A 25292-nucleotide genomic window follows, 5' to 3' on the forward strand; every position below is an offset into this window, starting at 1 on the left:
GTCTGTGCTCATGAATCTCTCATCCACGCTGCTAACAGAGATGCTCTATGATCGCTCTACCCCACTTAAACACATACAGTTACGCATACATGAACACAAACAGTAATATTACTACTACTACTGCTCCAGAGGCACACTTCTATTCTGACAGTCGGGTTATAGGCTGCAGCCCATCTGCGTACGTGATATGGGGTCAACTAAGTGATATGTCTAGCCACATAAAGCAGAGTCATCCGTGGATGTACAACTGAGTCAACCACCCTGGTGCTGTCTTCATGTGCAGCCACCATGAACCTGCCCCACTTCTACAACTACAGAGCACGGGAGAAGTTTGGCTTCAGGGCTTTCAAAAGCCATTTTCACACGTGCACACACAGAATCAGGTCGGGACATTGTCCAAAGCTGCCTTTTCTTACATGTAGGAAATAATTCTTACTACAGAGGAATACTCTGTGCAGATTAGCCTTAAGTGCTATGAGGGTAGAGCGTGCACGAAGCAGCAGATCAACTTGCTCGCGGTCAATTCACCGTGCAGTTGCCTACGCTTTTCTCACGTGTGCAATTGGACATCACACAGACACACAAGTTAGCGTATAGTGATTGATGTGACAGGGTTAAAACTGAGGGCTGCAGTGCATGTGTGAAAACAGCTTAAGAAGTGGCTAATGTTGTGGCAATGTGTACTTTAACCACCAAAAGCATCTTTTCTCAAATGCAACTAATTAAACTTTGACTTTAAGTTTAAAATAATAATTGAATACTTGGCTCAAACTACAGACTTCCTGGGTGAAAGCCTGACAAACACTGTCTGACTTTCACAACAGGCATCCTGCCACAAAGAGAAAGACAAACTTCTCCCACAAGCACAATAGCAAGATGGAGACTACGGCAAGCAACTACTGCAGCGCGACCCACGGTGTGGCAAACCATGTACTGTGCACACAGAAACATGAAGTCAGACATACACATAGTAAACATGAGATTTGACAGTCACTTAGTGTCACTATAGGTAGACTTCTCCTATCTGTTATTACAGAGAAACGAGCTTTGGGAGCAACTTAACATCAGGCTGAAAAGCACCTCAGTCACTGTTCTGCACGGCCCCTATCTGAGTTGGAGACGTTGGGGCAACGGCACGTAAAAGCACGTCTTTAAATGTCGAGTGAACCATCCGCTCTAGTAAGAAACAGCAGGAAATGACAACATCAGATTTTTGTGAAATACTGGGGAAACTGTAGCTACCTTTAAATAAATAGGTGAAATTAACACCATTAATTCAGCACATTTCCCAGAATGTTTGAGTAGTACTTTTTAAAAGGGTCAAAACTGTTCTGTCTTTTACAGCTTGTGTGATTTCACTTTAACATCTTTTAATCTGTCTTTTCTTTTCTTTTCTTTTCTTTAGGTCAACATCAAGGATATGTTGTGGAAACTCATTCTCAAGATGTCACAAGTGTTTCAGATTCTTGCAGACATTTTTGGTCCCAACACTCCAAAAGGTCTCTGGTCAGGAATTCAGGAAAAAAGTGTGCAACAAATTTGCATTACTGTCTGGATATAGTAACCACAAAGTCTGATTTTCAGCTGGTGTTAAGTTGCTTTGTAAAGGCACCCTGTGCAGTTTTCTTGTCAACAAAGGGAGTTGTTTTTTTACATTCAAATAAATTCATTTGCATCTATCCTCTAGGCTTATATAAATACTTATATAAATACCTGCCGACTTAAGACATCGGCATGCATTGATAACTAGAAACCTGTCAGTCAGTACAGCAAAACTGACAAACGCCCCAAAGAAAATGTTGCTCCATAGCACCATTTACCACTTAGACAGCTCCACAGGGTGCCTTTTAATGTTAAGAGTAACACGGCAAGCTTAGTTGGACCACCTCTTTGTTCTTTTTTTGTACATTCACATTATTTTGACAGTCTCTGACATTGTTCGATCTGTTATGACCCAAAATGTGTTTGTTCTCTGTGGACATATTCTGTCTATAGGAAACAGCGGTGACTGTAGAATATTTCAAGTGAGTTGCCTTAAGGCTTTCAGGAAAATCACATTTAAATACGAAACTAGATCCCCCCTTAACTTTGGAGATAAGGCAAAGCTCTCGTTGTGACTCCCAGTACCTTCTTATGTATTTTGTATGATTATACTGTGTGTGTGTGTGTGTGTGTGTGTGTGTGTGTGTGTGTGTGTGTGTGTGTGTGTGTGTGTGTGTGTGTGTGTGTGTGTGTGTGTGTGTGTTTGAATGCGTCACTCACGTGTCTTGTTTTACTGGGTGTTACTGAAGAGTACTTTACATATAGTATAAAGGTACATCCACCCACTCAGAGAAACCAGCAGCTCCGTAGACTATCTGTGCAAAGTGTGTGTGTATGTTTGTTTGTATGTGTGTGTGTGTGTGTGTGTGTGTGTGGTGGTGGTGGTGGTGGGGGGGTTATTGCTCTCAATAATCTCAGAGGTCATTCTGTTTCTCCTGAAGTGAAGGCATAGTCATCCTTATTGCTGTCTCTGTCTGTCTCTCTTTCTCTCTCGCAGACACACACTCACACACGCGCGCGCAGACACGCACGCATACACACTCACTTTCTTATATGTTAAGGAGCATATTGCAATATCTAAATCTGTAACAAAGAGAGACAGGCAGATCTTAGTTCATAGCAGAGCCTTTGGTCTCAGACTCCTCTCATCACTTCAAGTTGCTCCTCTCTGTCTTTTCTTTCTTCCTCTTCCAATGTTGTTTCACATCAGTCTGTCACACTTGCATGCCAGGCTTGCTCAGATCACCATTCCCCTGGTTCCCACCTCCCCCTCCACCTCCCCCACCTCCACCCATCCCTCCCCTTTCGTCCTCGTCATCGCTGTCCAGTTCCTCGCTCTTTCGCTTGCTGTAGCGTTCGTACAGCACCATTAGCACGCCCATCACCCAAGCCGACACCGTACCGGCCGAGAAGATGACAAAGCCGATGGCGATGAAGAAGAGGTAGTCCCAGTAGCCCAGGCCTTGGTGGCAATCTGCCCGCAACTGCATGCCGACCTCCGCCAACCGCTGGCCAGCCAGCTCCGGAGGGTTGTGGCAAACTGTCTGGCCCTCATCTGGAGGTGAGGAGAGAAAGAAAAAGAAAAAAGAGAGTGGAGGAGTAATGAGAGAGGAGATTAATGAGGAAAGACATATCATAAAAGAGAGCAGTGGCAGAGAATAATCAGTGTGTGGTTGAGGATGAAGGGCAGAGTATCGGGAGAGAAAAGGGGAAAAAATGTAATTACTCAGGAGAAAAAGGTATGCAAACATCAAACGCCAGGATCCAAACAAACAGCTTTTAAAAATGCACTGATAACCTTTGTGATAAAGGATCCCGAGAGACACAACAGATTTCCTCTGAGTAATGGGGGTCTTTGGTGTCTAGGGCACGGGATCATTATTACGCTGCACACATACTCATGCACATGTATGCAAGGAAAGGTGACTTGACTGCAAGCCTGGGGCACATAAACGCTCCCCTACGCTCGTGTACATCATTATACACCAGCAAATCACTATGCACTGGTGAGAAGATAAGGAGTGTTTTCTCTGACAAAACATCTGCTGCTCGTAATGGGAAAATGATAATCAGCCGGAGTAACTGTCATCCACACAGTAAAGCAGAAACACTGACACTTTTAAAACAGTAAATGACTTATTTATGGGGTTTGAGATTTAACAAAAGAGAGGTCAAAGGTTAGGGTCAACTACTGAAGCCAGATAGGTCCCAATCTCTTTGTCCGTGCTTGTCCTAGCCTCCTTGAATCAGTTCATTCTGCTACAGTGAATTTGCATTAGCATATACAGTACCCTCGTGTATATCAATTAATATGAACACAGCGCTAACAAGAGAGAGGATGGAGGGTAGAGGGACTCGCTCTGCATGCATCTAGTAGTGTAATCAGAAACAAGAACAGTATGCGCTGTTTCCTATCAGTTCATCTTACTTTAGAAGCACGGCTAATTCCCATGCTTCTTCATTCCCACCCTCCCTGCATGCTTGATTGCATTTGTCTACATAAAGGGAACGAGCTTGTGTGTTTGTTTTGCTTTTTCTTTTTCTTTATTCCAAGCTGGGGGAAAACGAGAGAGATGAGAGACCGAAAAAGAGATAGACGGACAAATCGAGATGAGCACTTTTAAAAACCGAGAGAAAGATAACGGCACAAAACAGGGACGGAGGAAAAAAAATGCAAACAAATGCACAGAGAAAGAGTGTATGCACACACTAAATAGGAATCACAAGATAGACAGACCATAGAATATGAGCGAAGTCTCTGGCGCTCCATTCCTCTGATGTATTATTGCTGTTAACAGTGTTAATTAAACTGCAGTCATCTACCAATGAAGCCAAAGGTCTGGACATGGAAATGAGCAATGGGAACAGAATGACTGGATATGATCTACTTGCCAGGGATTTGCAGAAGCAGCAGTTTGAAGTAAGAACTAGAAGGACGCCCAAATGAACCTCAAACCTAAAGTGTTTTATTCTGCCCAAGATAACCACGAGACACATTATACTGGTGGTAAGAAAAGTGGAATCAAACAAAGCAAACTTGGTGTTTTGAAAAAGGTTTCCCAAACCTGCTCGGGAGAACTTTCACAACACATATATCTGCAGTGGTTTTATGTTTTTGATCAATACAGCGTTGCTTATCACCTCCCCGGGGGCTTTCTCCCACTCTTGAGAAGAAGAGTTGAGCTGATGTTGTGTCAAGTCTGCTGCATGTGTCAAGTGATGGATTGGTATTCTTCTGTAACCAAATAGCTTTGATGTTTTTTCTTTTTAACAGCTGTCCATGTGAGTGCTGAGAGTATGAGGTCACTGAGTTAGTATTTAACACCATAAAACAGGATTAGTTGTCAGAGGTGCACAATTTTTCAGTGGCAAATAAACAACTGAGGATAAACTGGAACATATTCTGCATGTAACACCTTTTTTCTTTATCCATCTTTGACAGTCAATCAGAAAATAGACGCACAGAGATTTTACATCGCCCCTCTCTTGTCTCTGCTCGCTTCCCTTTTAGAAGTAATCGTAGAAGTGATCGGCATGAAAAAGAGACCTGATTTAAAAAGCTGGGAGAGAATACTGAGAGGGGACAAATACAGTGGTTAATGCCGAGTGTTCAGTGGGCAACACAAAGGGCAAGATTATATACTTTATTATTAGACACAGAAATTATGCTGTTTGTATTTTACCGCACTGGTAGTTTTGTAAATGGCATTAACCTTAGAGTGTCTGTAAGTTAATAGGCCAAAATTGGACCGACGGATGAAATTTACTGCTGGAAATGTGAAAGTAAAACAGGCGCATTCCTGAATGTAATGAAGAAATTCTTTTATATTTCTCCTTTGTGGAAATTAGTTATCAGAAAGTCCTGGAGAAAGCAGGGACAGGGCTCTTTAAACCCACCCAAACAAGACTTTACTGGCTCTTCGAGGATTGTTCTCCACTAAGACACTAAAGGCGACACCTGATTGAAATGAATCATGGCCTTTGTTTGTTGCAAAGGATTTTTGATGTCATTCAGTAATTCACTATTACAATACAAAATCTATATAGGCCTTAAATAGGCTGTCTGTGAACCCAAGGGATAAGATCACCATTGCTGCCTCCTTTAACTGCTGCCCAAGCCACAATGCAGCAGGCCACAATGGCACATCTACAGGCGATGGACCCACTTGTTTGGGCTGCATCCAGCCGAGCTCCATGGATAAAGGTCTGACTACCCTTTGGGATCCCGATATCTACTAAGTAAGGTTTTTCAGGCATTTCTAACTGGGAGAAGACCCAAGACATGCTTGAGAAATTCTGCCTCTTAGTATCGTTGGAAGGGCTGCAGCAGGAGCCTGAGGACAGCTCAGGACAAAATAATCTGTGGAGGAAGTATGGAAGGTCAGTTCTGTTTTTATTTTATTATTTTAATCTGCTTGTCACTAATCTTTTAGCCATGTTACCTTATTTATGTTGAAAGGTCTTCATATGTTGGAAAACTGCACTAAACTTCCTTATGTGTCTTCACTGTTCGTGGCTGTCCCTCTGTCATCGTCTTCCACTGTTTCTGGCACAGCTAGCTGGTCTGCTCTGTCTCATTACCTTGCCAATGTTGCCTCGAGGCTGGTGTGAGGATTTGTTTTCCTGCGTATATGCAGTGAGGTGTTTTCTTTTCTCTCTTGCAATGTAACATTCGTAACCGGATGCTGGAACAGTGAGGTGCAATCAGAGGCTGTGCAGACTCACAACAGCAAACAGGTCCCTCGGGGTATTGCGGTCTCGTTTGTTCTTCTTCCGTCAACATTTCATGTGTCTTGTAACAATTCAAACTCTGGTCACAGTTCTTGGCTGCATGGTACTTTTAATGGAGAGAGGCAAAATATCAACCAAAAAAGTCAAAAGAAAAAACATCCATCCATTCGCTACCGCTTATCCTTTTCAGGGTCGCAGGGGGCGCTGGAGCCTATCCCAGCTGTCATAGGGCGAGAGGCGGGGTACACCCTGGACAGGTCGCCAGTCTGTTGCAGGGCTAACACACAAGGACAGACAACCATTCGCACTCACATTCACACCTAGTGGCAATTTGGATTATCCAATTAACCTATCCCCACAAACTGCATGTCTTTGGACGGTGGGAGGAAGCCGGAGTACCCGGAGGGAACCCACGCAGACACGGGGAGAACATGCAAACTCCACACAGAAAGACCCCGGCCTGATGGTGGAATTGAACTCAGGACCTTCTTGCTGTGTGGCAACAGTGCTAACCACCGTGCCACCGTGCTGCCCTTGAAGAAAAAACATAAAAGTTAAAAATTAATTTGCAGGTTATTGAGTGAAGTAAATATTTGATCCCCTATGACCTAGCCAGAATTTTGACTCCCACAAACTGGCTGTATGCCCTTGTAACACCCAGATTATAATGAATCTGTCAAATAATTAAAGAGACTCCTGATCTATTTATGACCGCACCAGTGGCTTCTTCCAGCAGAAAAACCCTCCATGTCACAAAGTTCAATCATCTCAAACTGGTTTCTGAACATGAAAATTAGCCCACAATAATCAGATATCAATCCAATAGACTAATAGGAGATGTGCATCATGGGTGTAAAGTGACCAGCGAGTGTATGTAGCCTGTTGTATTTAATCTAAAGAGTTAAGAGTTTTAGACTGTAACATGGTGTGAGCTGGGCAGGTGTCATGTGTAAGGGCTTCTGTCAAAAGCACACACAAAGCCTGATGTTAAACAAGAAAGGTGTAAATTTAATGCAAATTTTGGAAGAACATGACCACAAAAAGCACTGCAGAGTTGAGCAGGATTTACCAAAGTCGAGCAGTGAGTCAAATAAGTAAACAATGAGATAAATAAAAATGCAGAGGATCCCCAAATGGATGAGAGGCATGCAGGAGATGAACACGATAAGATCGAGTAATGGCTAAACACAGACGAGGAGAGAAAAAGGATAAGCCACAGGTGGAGGGAAGGGAGTAATAAGGAAATAACTTTTAGAATACAACGGGTAATAGGAACGGATTACAGGAGAAGGCCTCTGTCGGTGCGCCCCAGGTTGGCTGTGGCTACAATGTAGCTTGCCATCACCAATGTGTGAATGGGTGGATGACTGGTTGTGTAAAGCGCTTTGGGGTCCTTAGGGACCAGTAAAGCACTATACAAATACAGGCCATTTACCAGTTGGTTCTGTGTCGTTCAACAGGAAGACGTCTGAATTCCCGCCCACAAATACATTTATCCTGCACACTTGTGGCTACGCTTTGGAGATAATTCACTGCCGCTTCCAATCCCAGATAAGAGAAAATAATGTGAGTATTACTGCAGAATACAGGAAAAGGTGGCAGCCTGGATGATTCACTCTGTGTTCAGTCTCTCTTCACCGTCTGTTTCCTTGTCACTCACTGTTTTCTCACTCATCCCATCACTCAGCCATCACTCTGGCAGCATGCCCTTGACATTTTCAGTAGTTGTCCCTGTTTTTCACAGTCGCTATTTTTCACTGAATTTTGTCTTTAATAAGATATGCACTGGTACTTTTGGTGAATGTAGTTAAAACTGTTATTTTCTTGTTTAAAGTCCAGCATTTTAGGCATTGTAGCCATTCTCTCCGGTTAATATCTAATCTGAAGACTGTTTCATTAAATGTCCAGTTATAGTACCCATTCAGTACAGGTGCTAATTCATTTTAAGCACACCTTTTTGAAAACTTAAATGTGTATAAAAGGGTGTTACTTGCAAACTTGTGCTAACATTTGCTCTTCTTTCCATTTGCCTGTGCAGTTAACCTGCTCATTGTCTCATTAAAACTTCTCAGTAGGTGCAGCTCTTATACAATTCTGCAAAATGAAACAAATACCCCGAGAGCTAAACCAGGGGTATTTTCAGGTTAAGGACTGTGTGGATGTGCATGAGAAAGGCTCGGAGAGAGCAGAGAGCGAGTGTGGAGCACAAAGATAAAGAGATGTGTGCCTGCGCTATTTGTTCCTGCAGAGTAGTTTGAGTGCAGTCTAATTCCAGCAGTTTCAGGACAGTTACTGCAGCCTCGAAAAATTGACAGTTTGCATGCTCACTGCACTGCAGTTTCCCCATTTTTCAAACACACCTTAAACAAGCTGCAGGGCAAGGCATACACACTCATTATGACGTAGTGTGGCCTGAACCAGGTGGTTTCATATTGCCCTACACTTAGATTCTGCAATATGCAGTCGGTAAAATGTTATTGCTGTCTGGTTCTTGGTTTCCTGCATGGTGTACACCTGCCTGTTTTTTTGTACCTTTTACCCAATTATGTCTGCTGTGCATGCCATAATGTCACCGTGTTATGTCAGTGTGCTAATGACCGGACACAAATCCCTGCAGCTCACTGACACCTGGCCAGTGCTTATAAGGATAAAAAATATCACAGGAGGAAATAAACATAAGCAGTCAATCATGTAACACCTTACTTTTTAAAATAGACAAGCGGATATAAAGGCACACAAGCCCAAGACACGAGTAAGCACCTCTCTAAAAGCCTCAGATCAAGCAGAACTTTCCAGGAATTGTGAATGGGAACTAAGACTTCCTGTTTTATTTGAAAGAGTGCACAATATAGCAATCCAGTGACTATAAGCAGTGTATGTGTGTGCATATGCATCTGTAATCAGAGGTCATGAGTGTTTGTGAGTGTCAGTCACTGAGCCTGGGTGATACAGTCTCAGTGTCTAATCATCAGCTGGGTAGATTCCAGGCTCGGTGTTGACAGGAAAGCGGGCTCATTGCTTCCCCAGAGGTGTTGCTAATGTGGGGATGAGATGCTGCTGAAAAATGCTGTTGACTCGTTGACTTCACTCTAACTTGTTCACTAGTCTCTGATGCTCACTCGCATAAGACGGCAACGAGCAGCGGAATAACAACTGCTTTTTTTTTTCTTTTTCTTTTTTGTGAATGCACACAAAACAAGAGAGGCCTGTAGTTTAAAGGACCTTAAGATGCAGGTCTGCATTTTAAGCTCATGTGTGCATTTACAGTATGTTCACATTACACACATGTATGATCAGATCTCTGAGCTATTACCCTGCAGGGGCAGAGATGCTATCCTGTGAAACAGGAGCGGAGCTATTTATAAACAGATTAATTACGCCAGTGCACATGGTAATTAGTACAGTTTTGGTCCTGTACATGTGGAAGCCGTAGATACGAGCAGCCTCTAATACCTTCAATCACAGAGAATTAACTTAAGTCTGTTTTACATATTTCTGTGTGTTTACACGCTTAGTGGAGGCCACTATTCAACCAGACACCTTGACTGAAGCCTTTAATCAGCTACCCTGATGATACGTCTCTGACAACCCATTCTTCTCTGTTGCCTTTATGACCTCTGACCTCCAGGTGGAGGAAGAGTACTAAGAACAGAATTTGAAGAATTATTTATGAATCAATAAGATTACAGTGGACAATAATGTCCTTAATACATACTATCATTCATTCAGGGATTTGTGAAAATTAGACCATACTGCAAAACCTGCAGATTTACTATCAGATATCACTGTGTTATTTGTTGTGTTATTTGTATATTATGATAATAAAATTGTTCCGGAACCATCACTGCAATTCACCAGTGTTGTTTTGATGTCTCAGATTTGTACTCAGAGGCAACATCATAGAGTGTGCATAGGTTCTGTAAAGTAACGCCATCTTGGCGTAAAACCTGAATTCTTTCTAATGATTAGTAGAGTAGACATCTGTTAAATCACATTGTATAGAAGTCTAAGAGAAAACCACCCCACTGCTTCAGTGATTTTATGGCACCACTCACTAACTTTAAGTCTTTCTGAATATAAAATTATGTTAATTTTGTAAATCACGGGCCCCAGTACTGACAAGAAGCATGTTAAAGATCCATACTGCGCTGTAGATATCTGGTATCAAAAGGGTCACATCAAGGGTTCAGAAAAAGGGCTTTGCACACACTGTATGGCTATGTCCACCTTTCATTCACAGTCTATGGAAATTACTAAAGTTGGCTTGTTCTGTATTGGAAAGCACCTCCATAAAGATGGAGCTGTGGTGGATGACTTCCCTATTTCAGTAGCCGGCAGGATCGGAGGAAGGAGGCAGGCGATTGAAGCAGCTGACAGCAGCAGAGTTCGAGGTGACAGAGAGACACAATAAAGTGCACAATAAATAAAAGTTTTGAGAGCAGCCATATCTGAGTCGTTCTGGGTCCTTTCACATAGCTCTATCGGGATCACCTTGTTGGTGGAAAAATATAAATGTATGCTTGTGTTTTCTTTGGTATTTTTAAAAGGAACAAATAATGTATTTTTGCAACAGGCTGCAAATAATAAAGTCCCTACAGATACAATTCAATACAGGTTATTTGCTACTGTGTAGACACAACACTGGCTCATGAGGTAGGCCCATTTTTATTGTTGAATGATTCATAGGTTGATGTTAAGTTGCAAAAGGAAAGAAAAAACATTCTTCTGAAATTGGTCAGTCAATTTTGAAAGAAAAACCCTTCAAAAAGCCTGGAGATCTATTGCTTGAGATAGTCTGGCTCATTGAAAGGAAAATATTTAAAAACGAGGGGTGGATCAAGACTTTAGACTCTGCTGTACTTTAAATAACAGTTACACGAGATAAGACATAAGGAACGATGCATACATTATAATTTCCATTTAGAAAACGGAGACTTGATTTTTACTGCTTTACCTAAAATGCCTAGACATATTTAAATCTCCAAATTTTCCCAGTCATGCTCATTACAAGCCTACAAAATCCAGCATAAGACATTCTGGGGGCCCTCCCCTCACGGCGAAGCTCGGATATCTCACCGTTTAGCCAGCTAAATGCATCATACTGGGGAAGGCAAAGAAGACTAAGAATAGTTGACCTTTTCTCCATCACATCATCTAGGGCTGAATAACACACGCCTTCACACTCTTCTCAAATATGGCATTAGTCAGATTACCACCATCCTCCTATCTATCATTTCTCCATATGATCCCTTCTTCCTTTGGCAGAGAATGAGTAAAGAGAGAGAGAGTGAAGGTCAGATAGCAGCAGCTCCATCTCTCTTCTCTTTCCTCTATCTCTTGTCACTGCCCCCCTCTTTATCACCTTCCACTTTTCATTCCCGCTCTAGCACGTTTGCATTTGTTCTCCTCTTCAGCCCCGTTTCCCTCATCTTCTACATCCTCCTATTTCCCTGAGTTTTTTTTATTTTTTGCTCCGTCATCTTCACACTCTCCGCTCTCTTTTCCAATTTCATTCTCTTGGCTTACATGCTTGGTTTGCCACACGCACGTGCACATACGTGCAGCATGTAAACGCAGTCATGCGCATGAACTCACACACCTGTGCTATCTCCCTTCTGTGCCTCAGGTGATCACATCACAAACACACCCACACAAGCATCACACCAATCCTGCGTTCGAGCTCACACAGTAAAATGCACAGAGACATAAAAATACATAGAGGCTACACTATTGAAGGAGACCAGTTGAATTTGATATGCCTCTCTGCACCAGATGGGTCTGAGGAATGGTTCCAGCTGATAAATAATGCATCATCTACCTGTATTAAATTGAATCGATGCCTCCTTGTCATAATGAATGTTTTAATGGGTTTGAGTGACAGATCTGGGGCATAGATGATTGGTAAGTCCTCAATAGTCTGTGTGTTTTTGTTTTTTTGTTTTATTTCTCCTTGCTGTACCCAAAGTTCATTTTAATCTCTTTGCCCGATTTATTATCCCTTTCTGTCCTTTCTCATTTTGTCCTCTCTTCTTTTCCTGTGTTACTTCAGCTGTTCTCTCTCTTCTCATCTCATCTAATTTCTTCAGTAATTAAAGATTCGCTTTCATTAAAGTCAAAATCAGGTGCAATTTCTGAGAAACCTAATGTCTTTCTTTCACTGTGACATCTTTAAACTGGCTGACCTCTGTTTGTCTTTTTCATTTTATAAATATTTAACTCTTGCCCCATGCGTGGCCCCCCTGCCTTGGCTCTTTGCCTCTGGGCTCCCAGGCATCCAGGGGACTGATGAGCAGCCAGAAAATACTTTCCCCAACACTGGAGTCATAACACTACAAGCTCTGCCAGCCCGAAGGCAGGACAAGCCACTCAAAGTCTGTGTATTTAGCTGAGACACTTGTCAAATATCACCCTACAGTGAGTACAGCAAGGCATTTAACAAGCTGAAATGTTATTATGACAAGGGAAAGTACATTCCCTGAGTACTGACAACTCATAATAGAGAATGGAGATCAGAGCATGACAGGTAAGTCAGAGTTGTTGGAACGCATGACCAAACAGACAATGTTATATAAAAATCTTCCTGAACGTACCTTTTTCTTGTTGATTTATTGCCATGACAAACAAGACTAGTCCGAGACGGCACACCTTCAACTGAATTAAGTCCATGGATCCAGGTTATTCTCTGATATCTTCTTCAGAGCAGCAAGGTGATCGCTCTGTTTTATGTTTTTTCAGTTTGATACGTGGTTGCAAAGATTTGGATATTCTCGCACCTTGCCCTGTCTTGCAGCTGTAAAAAAGTTTCCGTATCCACATCTAAATAATTTCTATGTTAAGCCAGACTCCACTTTTAGTGAAACTGACAGATAAACAGAAAAAAATCCCATTTCCTCTTTGCTGGATGTAATACTTCATGCAAACCGTGGCGTGTGAACATCAGCATCATTAGACAGCACATGTCCCAAAAGCAGAAAATCAACACCCGACACACTGTGAAGTGCAGCAAAGTGAATGAGTTATTATTATTGCTGAGAAGTTTGCCTGTAATGTAAGAAGTTATGTCCATGACTGACAAATGTCTCCGCACTACAGCGTTTTATGTGCACGACACAACAAAGTAACAAACTGAGGTTATTTTTCTCTCCATGAATATCATGTTTCTCCCTAAAACTGCATTTATTATTTTTTTCTCTTGGGTGCAGCTTACACATGCCAGAAGTGGCTTTGTTAGATGAATGTGGCTAACATATTAGCGAACAACTGGCTGTTTTTACATTGGAGTTGCACGCTTGTCCACCTGATTACTGATAGTCTGACATTTACTGTTTTTCCTTTCAGCTCTGATTTATTCATTTGCTCTATAAATATCAGGTTCTCTACAACTCACTGCTGCAAAATGAACTGAAACTGATCTCCAGGCATTACCCCACACAGCCATCTCTAGGGCTTCGAGAGAATGGCCTGAAAATGAGAAAATATCCAGCGAGAGGAGAACGAACAGACTGCTGTTTATAGCATGAGAACAATATCTTAAATAACCACCTGCAACAACTGAGGAATGCACTTCAGACCTCGAAGCAGCAGAAGACCACACTGGGTGGCGTGCCTATCATCTAAGAACAGAAATCTGAGGCTATGATTGACATCACGACTCACCGAAATTGGGCAATAGAAAATTAGAAAATGCCTGGTTTGATAACTCAATTTCTCCTGCAGACAGTAGGGTCAGAGTTTAGTCTAAACATGAACACGTGCCTTAGTTTTGACGTGTTTCAACAGTTCAGGCTGCTGGTGGTGTAATAGTGCTGGGGAGATCTTCTTGGCGCGCTTTCCCCCCCCTTTAGTACCAACTCAGCATCCTTTCATTGCCACAGCCTACCTGAGTATTGCTGCTGACTAGTCATTGCTCTCCATCTCTTTATTGCCACAGTGTGCCTATGTTCTGATGGCTGATTCCTGCAGAAAAATGCACCATGTCACAAAGTTCAAATCATTTCAAAATGGATTGTTGAACATGGCAATGCACTATATTCAAATGACCTCCACAGTTTCCAGATGTCAATCCAACAGAGCACTTTTGGGATGTGGTGGAACGGGAGATTGACAGCATTAATGTGCAACTATCATGACAAATCTGCAGTAACTGTGTGACACTGTCATATCAAAATGGACCAAAATCTCCCAGGAATGCTTCCAGCACCTCGTTGAATCTATCCCATGAAGAAGTACGGCATATTTGCAAACGTAAGGTGGTCCAACGCAGTAATAGCAAGGTGCACCTAATAAAGTGATCAGTGAATGTAAAACAAAATAGCTGAAAGATGCTAAAATGCTTCACAGAGCTGAGGAAACTGCTGAGTTAAGTGATAAGTCTGTCATTGTGGCAGGGGGCAGTTACAAAACAACTGCAGGAAAGAAGACCAACAACGCCACCAGGGGATTTTTTCAGCTCAGTAAACATTAATCTAATAATCCCAAATTATATCAACAATTAGTAACCAAAGCACACAGACTTGTTACGGGCAAGGCAAAGGTGTGACAGATGAATTTCAATACTTTATTTGTACAAGTCGATAACTCAAAAATAAGTGCTCCAACAAAAGAAAACAAGTTAAAAACCACACAAAAACCCACAAAATTTGTTAAAATATTACTTTATTATAATATTTATAAAAGAAGCCAACTACAGTCACAAAGCTAAAAAACATATTAAAGTACCACTCCAGGCAAAAATAACTAATTAATACAACTAGCTGGGGGCCACTTGCGGAGACAATCTACACTGAGAAAGGCTCACTCAGGGTTGCAACCAGCGACTCACCAAATGTGTCTCACTGCGACTGATTTGTCAAATAAGCTATTGAAATTAATCTGTCACACTTCTGCCTTGCCACTAATGAGTCTGTGTGCTTTAACTACCAATTTGCAAAATAATTAAGGTTTATTAAATTAGTATTTCCTGGGGTGCAAATCTGCAGGTGGTGCTGTTGGTCTTCTTCCTTCCAGTTCTCTTGTAACTGAAACCCCCAGCGCCAAACCCCACGCCTAGCGCCATTATGACAGAACTCCTTCAATATAGAGTCTAAATATTATACATGATTAACTAAAAGTATCTTTACTTCTTTTCTCTTGGTTAATTTTAGACCCTTTTTAATAACAGCAGCTGTTTCACAATTACATTAAGCTTCCCTTTCTGAAAATATCATTTTATCTAACATTTTTTTTCGAAGTCTTTCTTGACCAGGAAGAAATTTACAACATCAACCATAAAACCCGACTGCTTGCACCTCTAGCTCAGACTCGTTCTCTGTGACAGAGACTTTCCTGACGGTTTGTCTTTTTGCTTTTTTCGTGACTTTACTAAAGAAACGCATCCACTCTGTCTTTGTGTCTCTTCGTTCAATCACTCTGTTGCTCTCTCTCTTGTTGTCTCTCTTTTATTATGGCTGCCAGAGTCAAGTCATGTCAGCCTTTGTCAGTCACACATAACCAGCACAAACAAAAAGAAAAACTGGGTGACTTTCTTAAAAATGACGGGCATGTAAATACCTAACAACGACAAAAAGCACAAAATCTGTAACAGAAACACAAAAACAATCAAACCAAACTAAATTTGGTTTGAATCCAGGTATTATAACCTTAAACATCATCAGCAGCAAAACTGAAAACAATCCTGAATTAGTTATTGTGTCTGTCTGAAGATGAACTCTCACAAGCATACACACTTGCATGCACCTGATTCATATTCACACTGAGAGGTAGCGACAGCTGGAGTCTCTGTGCTTTAGACTCACAGCCCTGCAGTCTGATCAGGAGGCATTCACGACCACAGAAACACAACTACATGCTCTAACACACACACGTGCTCGCTTGACCCCGTTCACTTCGTTAAACTGGTTACGTGTTTGTTTATGAATGCCACGTTCATACTTGATTTGTCAGCCTGAGCGATGGAGGGTGTGCGATATGTGTTTCTCAATGAACAAAGTCTGAACTCCACTGATCACGTTTCTAACTTTTATAGAGCGGTGTGATGATGAATGAGTGTCACTTCATAATTATTAACTGTTACAGGTGTGAGTGTTTTTAAGGCAGAGTGGCTCAGCTGTGGGTGTTGGATTGTGTCACTTACAGTTCAGAAGCTCTCGGGTTAGAAAATGTGTTCTGATTTTCTTAGTAACTGCATGTCTAAAGGTGGATAACAACTTTGGGTACTTGTTGTCTTTATGTGGCCTTCCTCTAAAGCTCTGTGTCCCTTAATACTTCAATTTCCTATGGGTCCTGGCCTGAGGGTCCCCCTTAACCTCTAGCTTCCACACTAAGTGTATTTAGTATTTTTAGTATTTATTTATTTATTGTCATTGTCAAGAACAATGAAATTGCGTTTGGGGCAAGTGGGGTGAGTCACTCTCTCTCTCACAGACAAACACACACGCTTCACACATGTACGTGTTGTCCTTAGTAAGAGCACAGGAGGCCAATTTTTTGGAGCATCATCATTAACCATCTGGACTGAGGGGCCCAACAATGTGAGCTCCAGTACACCCAAGTGGGCACTTTGTTTGCATGTGTGTTCATTAAAGTCTGTGTGTGTGTGTGTGTGTGTGTGTGTGTGTGTGTGTGTGTGTGTGTGTGCGCGTGTGTGTGTGCGCAAGCAGGAGAGGTTAGTAAAAAAAGGTACAAAAGGACACAATCATCCTCTTAGCATTATCTCTGCCTTCAGGACTGAGATAAACAAAGCGGTGACATTGATGGGATGAACACCAGCTGTAAGACAGCAATCCATTGTCCCGAGCGATAACCCAATTCACCTGCTTACAGTTAAGCTCAATTAACCTTTGTGAGCAAAGATCACCTGAGCTTGTCCTCTCTGAGAAAGTCACAAGTCCACAAATTCTTCGTGGGTCATTCTTCCTCTGTGTTTAAGGGATTTTACAGCCGAGTTGCTGATGCCTTCCAGGTAAGAACAACACGAGGCTGCTTATTTGTTGGGGTAAACTCAAGGTATTACTGAGACGTGAAGGGCAGTTTGGAGGGACTGTGTTGCAGAGATCAGCAGGGGAACAAAATCTTCAGATTACTTTGACTCTGAGGTCAAACTCTTAGCTCTGGAGCCTCTCTCTCTCTCTGTGAGTGTGTGCTTTTCAGAAAGAGAAAGAGCATCTGACTGTGCATCTGTGCACACCTGGGGGAGGTTGGAAATATGTGTGTATACATATCAGAATAAAAGGAGAACAACAGTGCAATAAGTGGCCCATCATCAGGAGCTAAGCCATCCACAAATGATGAAACCTTTAGGTCTTAAAAGTAAGAGTAGTTTCTTTTCCAGGAAAGAGCAGCCAAACGCACAGTGATCACCTCACAAAAGACTGCTGCCAACTGAAAAATAAACATGCATATATGGACCAATTTATGTGTTGTGCTATGTTCCATATAAAAGTAAAAAATACATTATCATTTTTTAAGTGTTTAAAACCATCATAAATGCCCGTTTGTGTATACATACAACCTCACCTTGGAACTTGTATCCCTCTATCTGCAGCCAAAGGCAGAGATCCTCTGTGTCACAGTCGCATCTCCATGGGTTGCCGCTGAGCCCCAGAGACCTCAGAGCAGGCAGAGCGATCAGGCTGCTAATGTTGAGGGTCGTCAGGTTGTTCCGGCTCACATCGAGCACCTGCAGAGCCATGTTCTCTGCAAAGGCATCCGGGTGGATCTCCCCCAGACTCGGGTTATCCGTCAGCCGGAGCATCACCAGAGACGCTAGGGGCCCGAAAGTCCGGTCCTCAATCTGCAGCAGGTTGTTGAATGACAAGTCCAGATAAGCGAGTTTCCTCAAGTTCCCGAAAGTGGATTCGGAGATTTCTGTCAGTGAGTTGTTGCTACAATCCAGATAGACCAGATCGGAAAGGTAGTTGAGCTGCAGCGCCGGTAGGTCACCGATGCGGTTGTTCGAGATTATGAGCTGCCGGGTGGCCAGGGGGAGGTCATTGGGAAACTGGGTAAGATCCTGGCCAGCGCACTGGACCACCAGCTGGTCGTCGCACACGCATCTGTCAGGGCAACCGGCAGTGAGAGCCGGTGAAGGGGCCACCCCCATCACGAAGATAAAGAGGAAGAGGAGTCGGAGGGACTGAGCACTGGGCTCGGGCAAGAGACGCATGACGAGGCCGCCCAGAGCGTCATGAACTCGGGCTGAGCTGGACCAGGACTCTCCGGCGCTCTCCGGGCATCCTGCATGGGTGTGAGTATCTGGCTGTCTCTGCCTGAAATCCCGGCTCCTGTTTATATCCAGGCTCTTTCTCTCTTTCTCAGAAAGGCTATCGGTCAGTCACTCACACGCACGCTGGCGCACCACGCACGTCGCCACCAGACATCATTTCAGAAGGTGACCGCTTCTCAGGCTCAGTGGGTGAGACTTGTGCAGCTTATCGGACTTTGTCCCACCTGAGGAGACCAAAGAACCATTGAATGTTGTCGATCGCCCCCTCCGAGTCTCATCTTTGCGAATTAGTCGACTCCATCGGAGAGCATTGTTTATTTAGTTTCCAAACAAATACCATGACTTACGCAAAAAAAAAAAATTAAATTAAATTAAAACAAATCCCTGAATCCTGAACGCAGAGTCCGCGAAATGTTCTCCGTGGAGACGCACTCGGCTCACATGTGTCCTTGACTGTGTTTGTCTGAGTGATGTGCGCCACCGTCCAGCAGGCAAGTCGTGTTTTTCCCTCAGGAGTGCAACTGAAAGTGCGTCCTTCCACTGCGCTCACTCAGCCCTGTGTGACCGTGGCTCACTGCCGCGCTGTACTGATGCTGTCTCGCTCTGTGCGCCCTCCCTTTCTGACTCTCCATCCGCGCGTATACTGCAGCTCTGCACACACAAAAGTCCAGTTTGTGGTGTGTGTGTGTGTGTGTGTGTGTGTGTGTGTTGGCTATGGGCAATTTGTAGTGGTGACGTCAGCAGGTGTTGCCCTCTTTAGAAAACCAGACGTCCAGAGAGCAAACCGTCCGACCATCCGGTGAAACTCAAAGTCCTCGTGCCGTTGTGTTTTTGTGTGTGCGCGCATAAAATAATAATAATAATAATAATAATGAAAACAACTCAATCATAATCTTGTCTGAAAGCAGCAGCCTCTTAGCCATGCACAAATTTAACAGGCCTTATCTCATGTGGTCCACTGGCTAATTTCTCCCTTGTCTTTTCCCCCAGCGGCTCGTTGACAACATAATGCATTCAAATTGGATTGTGCGCGCGCGTAGTTATTAATTTTTTCTGGCATAGTCAGATTTTAATTTGGTCAGGCAGTCACACACTCCCTTATCCACATGCCACACGTTTTGTTGTCTTACAGTTGGAAGTAAGTTGACAGGATGTTGACTGTCACATCCCATTAGTGTCATTCAAAAGTTCACTTTCAAATGGGAGATGAGTGAAGCAAAAGTGTTATGCAAAGCTATGTGACAGGTGTCAGAGATGGAAATAGTTCAAAAGTCAGAGAAATTAGGTCAAAGGCTCCTTCGTTAAGGGGTCACATAGAGGTATGGACTTCATCAATCCAACTGTAGTTAAACTGGCTGCAGCTCAGCTACAAATCCCCTTTGCTTCTAGTAAAAAAACAACAACCCCAAATTATATTTTAGTTTGTACAAATATCTTGTCAGCTATCCAAATTCAAACGAAGCAATACTAATGCCCTGAAATTTTTCTTACGGAAGACCGTTTCACCCCAAAAACACTATTGCTATCCAACATATGTCAGGTCAAAGGTTAAGGGTTTAGGGCAGGACTTCCTCATTTGAGCTAGTAGCATATTTAAACCACAACAGGAGCTTAAACATGCATATAAGAAATAGCTGGTTGTGTTTTGTCAAAGGTGACTGCTGTCAGGAGTCTAAAATGTAGCGTAAATTTTTTGTTTCTTCTGAAAACATGAAGTGAGGAGCATAAAATGCCACTTTCAACAATCTTAAACGGAATTAACCCAATCTGGTATGAACATGAAACCAGAGATCAAGAGAGTCAGAGTTCTTTGATTTACAAACACCCTGGTGGCATTTTTATTGCAATCAATGAAGAACCTTAATCTTGGTTTAAAAAAACAACAACACAACATTGGAAGCTTTAACATATTAGAATGTCAGGGGTAAATATTAATTTTCAGGAGCCAGTTAGATCAGCATAAACACCAACACCTTTAAAACTTTAAATTAGTAAATTTAATCCTTTTTATTTAAAAATAATGAAAAGAAAATTACAAGCACAGTAACTATTTCTTTGTTTGTGGTCTCTCATTGTTTTCCATCTGCCTTCAGAGCTACTTGTCAGGTTAGGGCTGTGTGCAGGCAGGAGTGGTGGTAAGGAGGACCCAAAGTGCAGACGCTCGGAGGCAAAAGTGTATTTCAAAACTCAGCTTTTATTGCTGGCAAACGTAACAAAAATCCAACTAAACTTACATGAGCGAGCAGGCAGAACACACAGCATAAATGAGGGTAGACCACGACACAGAGAAACACAGGGCTTAAATACACAGGGGGAGCAATCAGGGAATGGGTAACAGGAGGGAAACACAGCTGGGGCAAATCAGGCCTAACGAGACAATGGAAGCAAAACCAGACGCATATACATGAGACACGGACTTTCAAAGTAAAACAGGAAACATAACATAGACTGAACTAAAGACACAGACTCACATGCAGGCACTGCAACAGAGGGAACAGAGACATGGGACCAGGGCAGACAGACACTGACTGGACATGGGGATAAAGCAACTAAGGATACACAGAGACGCGAACTCGACAAGGGATTACAGCTGACAGGGGAGACAGAGCAACTAGAGAAGACAGAGACATAAACCATAAGACAGAACTCAAAGAAACCAAAGACTAGAAATGATAAATAATATAATAAACTCAAAAACCCTGGGTCAACGACCCAGGCATCCTGACACTACTGTCTGATAAATCTGTTATTCATCCTAAAAAGTTTATTCTCCAAGAAACCCAATTTCAAGTTATTCTAGTAGTGTAAATCTTTTTTTTAATCAAATATAGGAAAACAAGAATAAGATTGTTACTTTTATTAAAACAGTATTTAAGACAAGTGACCTTTATTTCACTGCTGTGGGGGGGGGGGCTTGAAATCTAAAAACATAGCCCAAAAAAGCATATTTACAAATGCCCAACTGGTTTCCAACCTGGAGTCAGGACTGCTACGAGTAGGTTGAAGGCGAATAAATGATCAAAGGTTGGTTGGATAATTGCACAGCCCCTTAAGATGATATTTTTCTAAGAAAGGAAAGTCAGTCGAGTAACATGTGGCCAGAGGAGACAAGCAGGCGCTGCTTCATAATAAGAGTTCACACAGATAACAAGCTGTAAAATATTACAGCTCTGACACCTACATCTTTTCATTTCAGAGCTGTTGTGGTCCAGCATGGTTATCTATCTCCAGTCTGATGTATGATTATTGAAGTAAAGCTCCACCGAGCCCTGAGCGGCCTGGAGAAAAATGAGCCTATTTGATCAGTGTCGGTTTCTCTCGGCCCGTCTGCTCCCTCTGTCGTGGGTTTCTGTCTAAATGGCCCAGCTGGATCGTGTTCGCGGCTAACCGCCTTGGTAAAGCCTGGTGATCAGAATCATTAATGTGACTTTCCTCCCTGACTGCTCAAAATGGTGTCAGCTTCCAAAGGGGCTTGTGTACATCCATGTGCTTGCATGCGTGCGTGAGCTGAGGGAACATCATATGTCCAGGCTACGCGGCATTCTTGTCTCGTACGGTCACGTGAGAGCGGCATGCGCTCTGTGTCATGCTCGTCTGCATGGATGTGACAGTGCACCTGTGTGGAGTGTGTGAGCGTATCTTTATTTTTTAATAAGGGTGTGTTCAGTGTCAGCTGTCAAGTGCCAGACAGACCGTCTGATCCCCAACCTGAGGAGAGGACTACCTCTACCATTAAAGGTGTCACTCACCTTTCCCTTCAGATCCACTACTTCACATCTTTTTGTTTTTCTTTGGAGAAATTGCTGGACTAAATAATGACAAGACAAATTGTTTTTCTTTTTGTAACAGCTGAAAATACTCACTTTTCACGAGCATATAGCTATAACTCCACTCTCCCTTTCTCTTTTTGTGGCTCAGTATGGTTGTAACTCTTCTCCCATTTTGCACAATCCCTCAGGCTATAAGGCCAAGGCTCTTTATTTTCAGGTTGTGTCCAAGTCCATCACTTTAATGTAACTGAGCCAAGAGTACAGTCATCTATCAGTCACACAGACTGCCTCCATACTGGATGCTATGGATAGAAAAGATTAAGTATAAAGAGACCGAACATGTGGACATTACATTTTATTTGCAGCCTGTAATGGCTCAGCTTGGCCATAAAAAGGACTAATCTGAAAAAGGTCAAAATCATATTTTCATGTGCAGTGCTGTCCAGGGAGCATTTGAGTACTTAACATAATCCTGTGTTACATTAACATATTTGAGTGTTTTGCAGTTCAAAGGGTTCCTTATTTATATTTAACGCTGCTTTGGTGCAGCTCCTGTCAAGAAAAAATATCTATTTCACTTCCTTCGCTTTAAAACAGCTTTTACTGCCTGTCTCTCACAAAAAGGTTTGAGGGTGCTCACAGCCACACATGTGTAGCAGGTCTGGTCATACTATGAGTATTGGCTCTCTTTGACATCATAAAGAGTCAAGAATAAAAAAAACCCCAAAAACCAAATGAACCTGTGTGCATGGAGCACTCAGAAGGCTGACTGGGTTACTTAAACATATGCTGACCTGATAATTTGACATGTGAAAAATGAGCATGTACCACTGTAAACAGGATATCTTTGTCCATTATTGTGAACACATAAAAACAGCTCACTGCTCATAACTATGGTCAAGGTTCTCCAACATGTAGGCTCATCTGGCTCAGGAGGTAGAGGAGGTTGGTGGGTCACTCCTCTGCTTCTCCAGTCTCCATGTCAAAATATCCTAGATCATAGTGTAGGTGTGTGTGTGAATGTCAGACAAGGTGTGTATAGAAAGGTTCCTGTTGTGCATGTTTGGACGAATGAGGATTGTAGTAAAATGTGCTTTGAGTTCTCAGGGTAAACACGTGCTCTAAGAAGCTGACTGGGTGATGTTAGCTGTATGTTTACTTATTTTCCAAGGTATACTTGAGTAGCACTGTGGATACTTGCTAGATGCACACCCTGATCAGGATTCAAACACCTGGTTTATTCCAAAAACAGTAATATTTTCACTACATTATCCAGATGCATCATTAGTACCAGAATCAGGGGCTGAAGGATCAGCTGGAGCAGATGTTCTAGTCTATAATGGTCCCAGTGGTAATGGAAGGGTTAGGCACCTAAACTGGAAGCATGTCTCCAGCTATATATATATATATGTATGTGTGTATATATATATATATATATATATATATATATATATATATATATATATATATATATATATATATATATATATATATACACATATATATTGTTTAAAAATTCAGTGAAAAGACTAAAACCAGCAATGTCAAGATTACTGCTTTTTAAACTTCATCTATGGAACTCAATTCCAAGTCACATGAATCCTACCAAGGATATAAATGAATATATCCCTCATAAATAAATCACATATGCAATAATTTTCCTAAACAGCTGGGCAAAAATTAACATGTGAATGTGCAGCTTTCAGTTTTCAGCTGTGGGATACTAAACAATGGTGCTCTCCTAAGTGCATAAGGCATCAGGATGAAGTATGTGGGATTGAGTAAAAATAGATTAGTGTCTATGTTCATTTTAATAAATGCACATGGAGCCAGTGCAGCAGCCTAGCTCACAGATACAGATGGAAATATCTCAGGAAGTGGGCTTACATGAAATTTTAAACAGACATTTGTGAACCCCTCATTTACCATGTTTCTCCTCTTTATCATCATTGTGTGACTTTTTTTGGTTTTGGGGGTCTTTTGGTAAAAATATAGACATTTACCAGATGTTTCCCTTTTTTTTTTACACTTCTGATTTGTAGTTGATGAGTTACATTTTGATAGGATTCTGTTGGCAAGCAAACGCAGCTTTATCAATCTGTAGTATCATCAGAGCATATTTATCCACTCCACCTCAGTGTGCTCACGTAACATCCTTCTCTGCCCCCTCACAAATCACCTCACACACAAATCAGGATCACCTGAAAACACATCTGCTCCCATTTTCTTTACCCAATCACTCTTCTTTCCATTGCACCCCCCCACACACACACACACACACACGCGCACACACAGACTTATGACACTGAGATACTTATAAACAAAGAGGGTATTGTTGCACAATTCTTGTTTCTTCCATAGTTATGTCAGTAAATTAAGACCTTGTTTCTTTATAGGTGTTTATAAGAGAATCAAATGTGTTAGTATTACAGCATATCAGTGTGATGAAGCGCTGGATGTAAAGCTCAAACGCACTGCACGCGCCCTGTTGAGCTCATTGTACCTTCTTACTTTTCCCAGACATATCTGGTAACTGAATGCCACTCATTCCCTCTGACTCATGCCCTACCTCATCAGCCATCACCAGCCCACTGTGCACAAACTCAGCCCTAGGCTTTAATGAAGATAATGCTGAAAGCATGTCTGAGAGGCCAAATAAAGGCCCTCGTGAACAGTTCACAAACCTCGAATCAGCCCTCTGATACGAGGCTGACCCCTGCAGGAACGGAGGGGAATCAATGTGTGGTTGACACCGAATAAAGTGTGTTGTTTCTGTGATGTTTGTTAAAAGAGGATAAAGTCTGAAAATGTAGGTCTTGGAAATAACCACCAAAGTCATGAAAATGCAGAACAAATACTTACTTCTCTGTTTTTTGGTAAAATGGTGGAATAATAATCTTCGCCTGCTTTTGTCCCAGAGTGCTGGAGTGATGCGAGTCCAACCTGTGCATCTTTTCTGGGAACAGACTGTCTACATCAGTCAGAGTCCATCAGGCTCAGTTTCTGTCACTCACACACCCTCACAC

General features: G+C 42.3%; 1 protein-coding gene across 1 annotated transcript; it reads right to left on the reverse strand.

The window, feature by feature from the left end:
• Window positions 1–1815: 1815 nt before the first annotated feature.
• Window positions 1816–19045, reverse strand: lrrc52 (leucine rich repeat containing 52). The gene is made up of 2 exons (XM_085265415.1): window positions 17788–19045; window positions 1816–3097 (listed from the first exon to the last, which is right to left on the reverse strand). Exons 1-2 carry the CDS (start codon window positions 18434–18436, stop codon window positions 2757–2759), a joined length of 990 nt encoding a protein of 329 aa, XP_085121541.1. The 5' UTR covers window positions 18437–19045; the 3' UTR covers window positions 1816–2756.
• Window positions 19046–25292: the final 6247 nt, after the last annotated feature.

This window comes from Mchenga conophoros, linkage group LG23 (assembly GCF_057382185.1).
Source record: "Mchenga conophoros isolate Kocher_MC1m ecotype Shallow Benthic linkage group LG23, M_conophoros_male_GT1.1, whole genome shotgun sequence".
NCBI classification, from domain to species: domain Eukaryota; kingdom Metazoa; phylum Chordata; class Actinopteri; order Cichliformes; family Cichlidae; genus Mchenga; species Mchenga conophoros.

Bases quoted from the DNA above. Each gene is read 5' to 3' on its own strand.
- lrrc52 (XM_085265415.1), bottom strand. From the start codon at position 18,436: ATGCGTCTCTTGCCCGAGCCCAGTGCTCAGTCCCTCCGACTCCTCTTC. The intron at 3,098-17,787 runs GTGAGGTTGTAT...CCTCACCTCCAG, and splicing joins AGAGGGATACAAGTTCCAAG to ATGAGGGCCAGACAGTTTGC.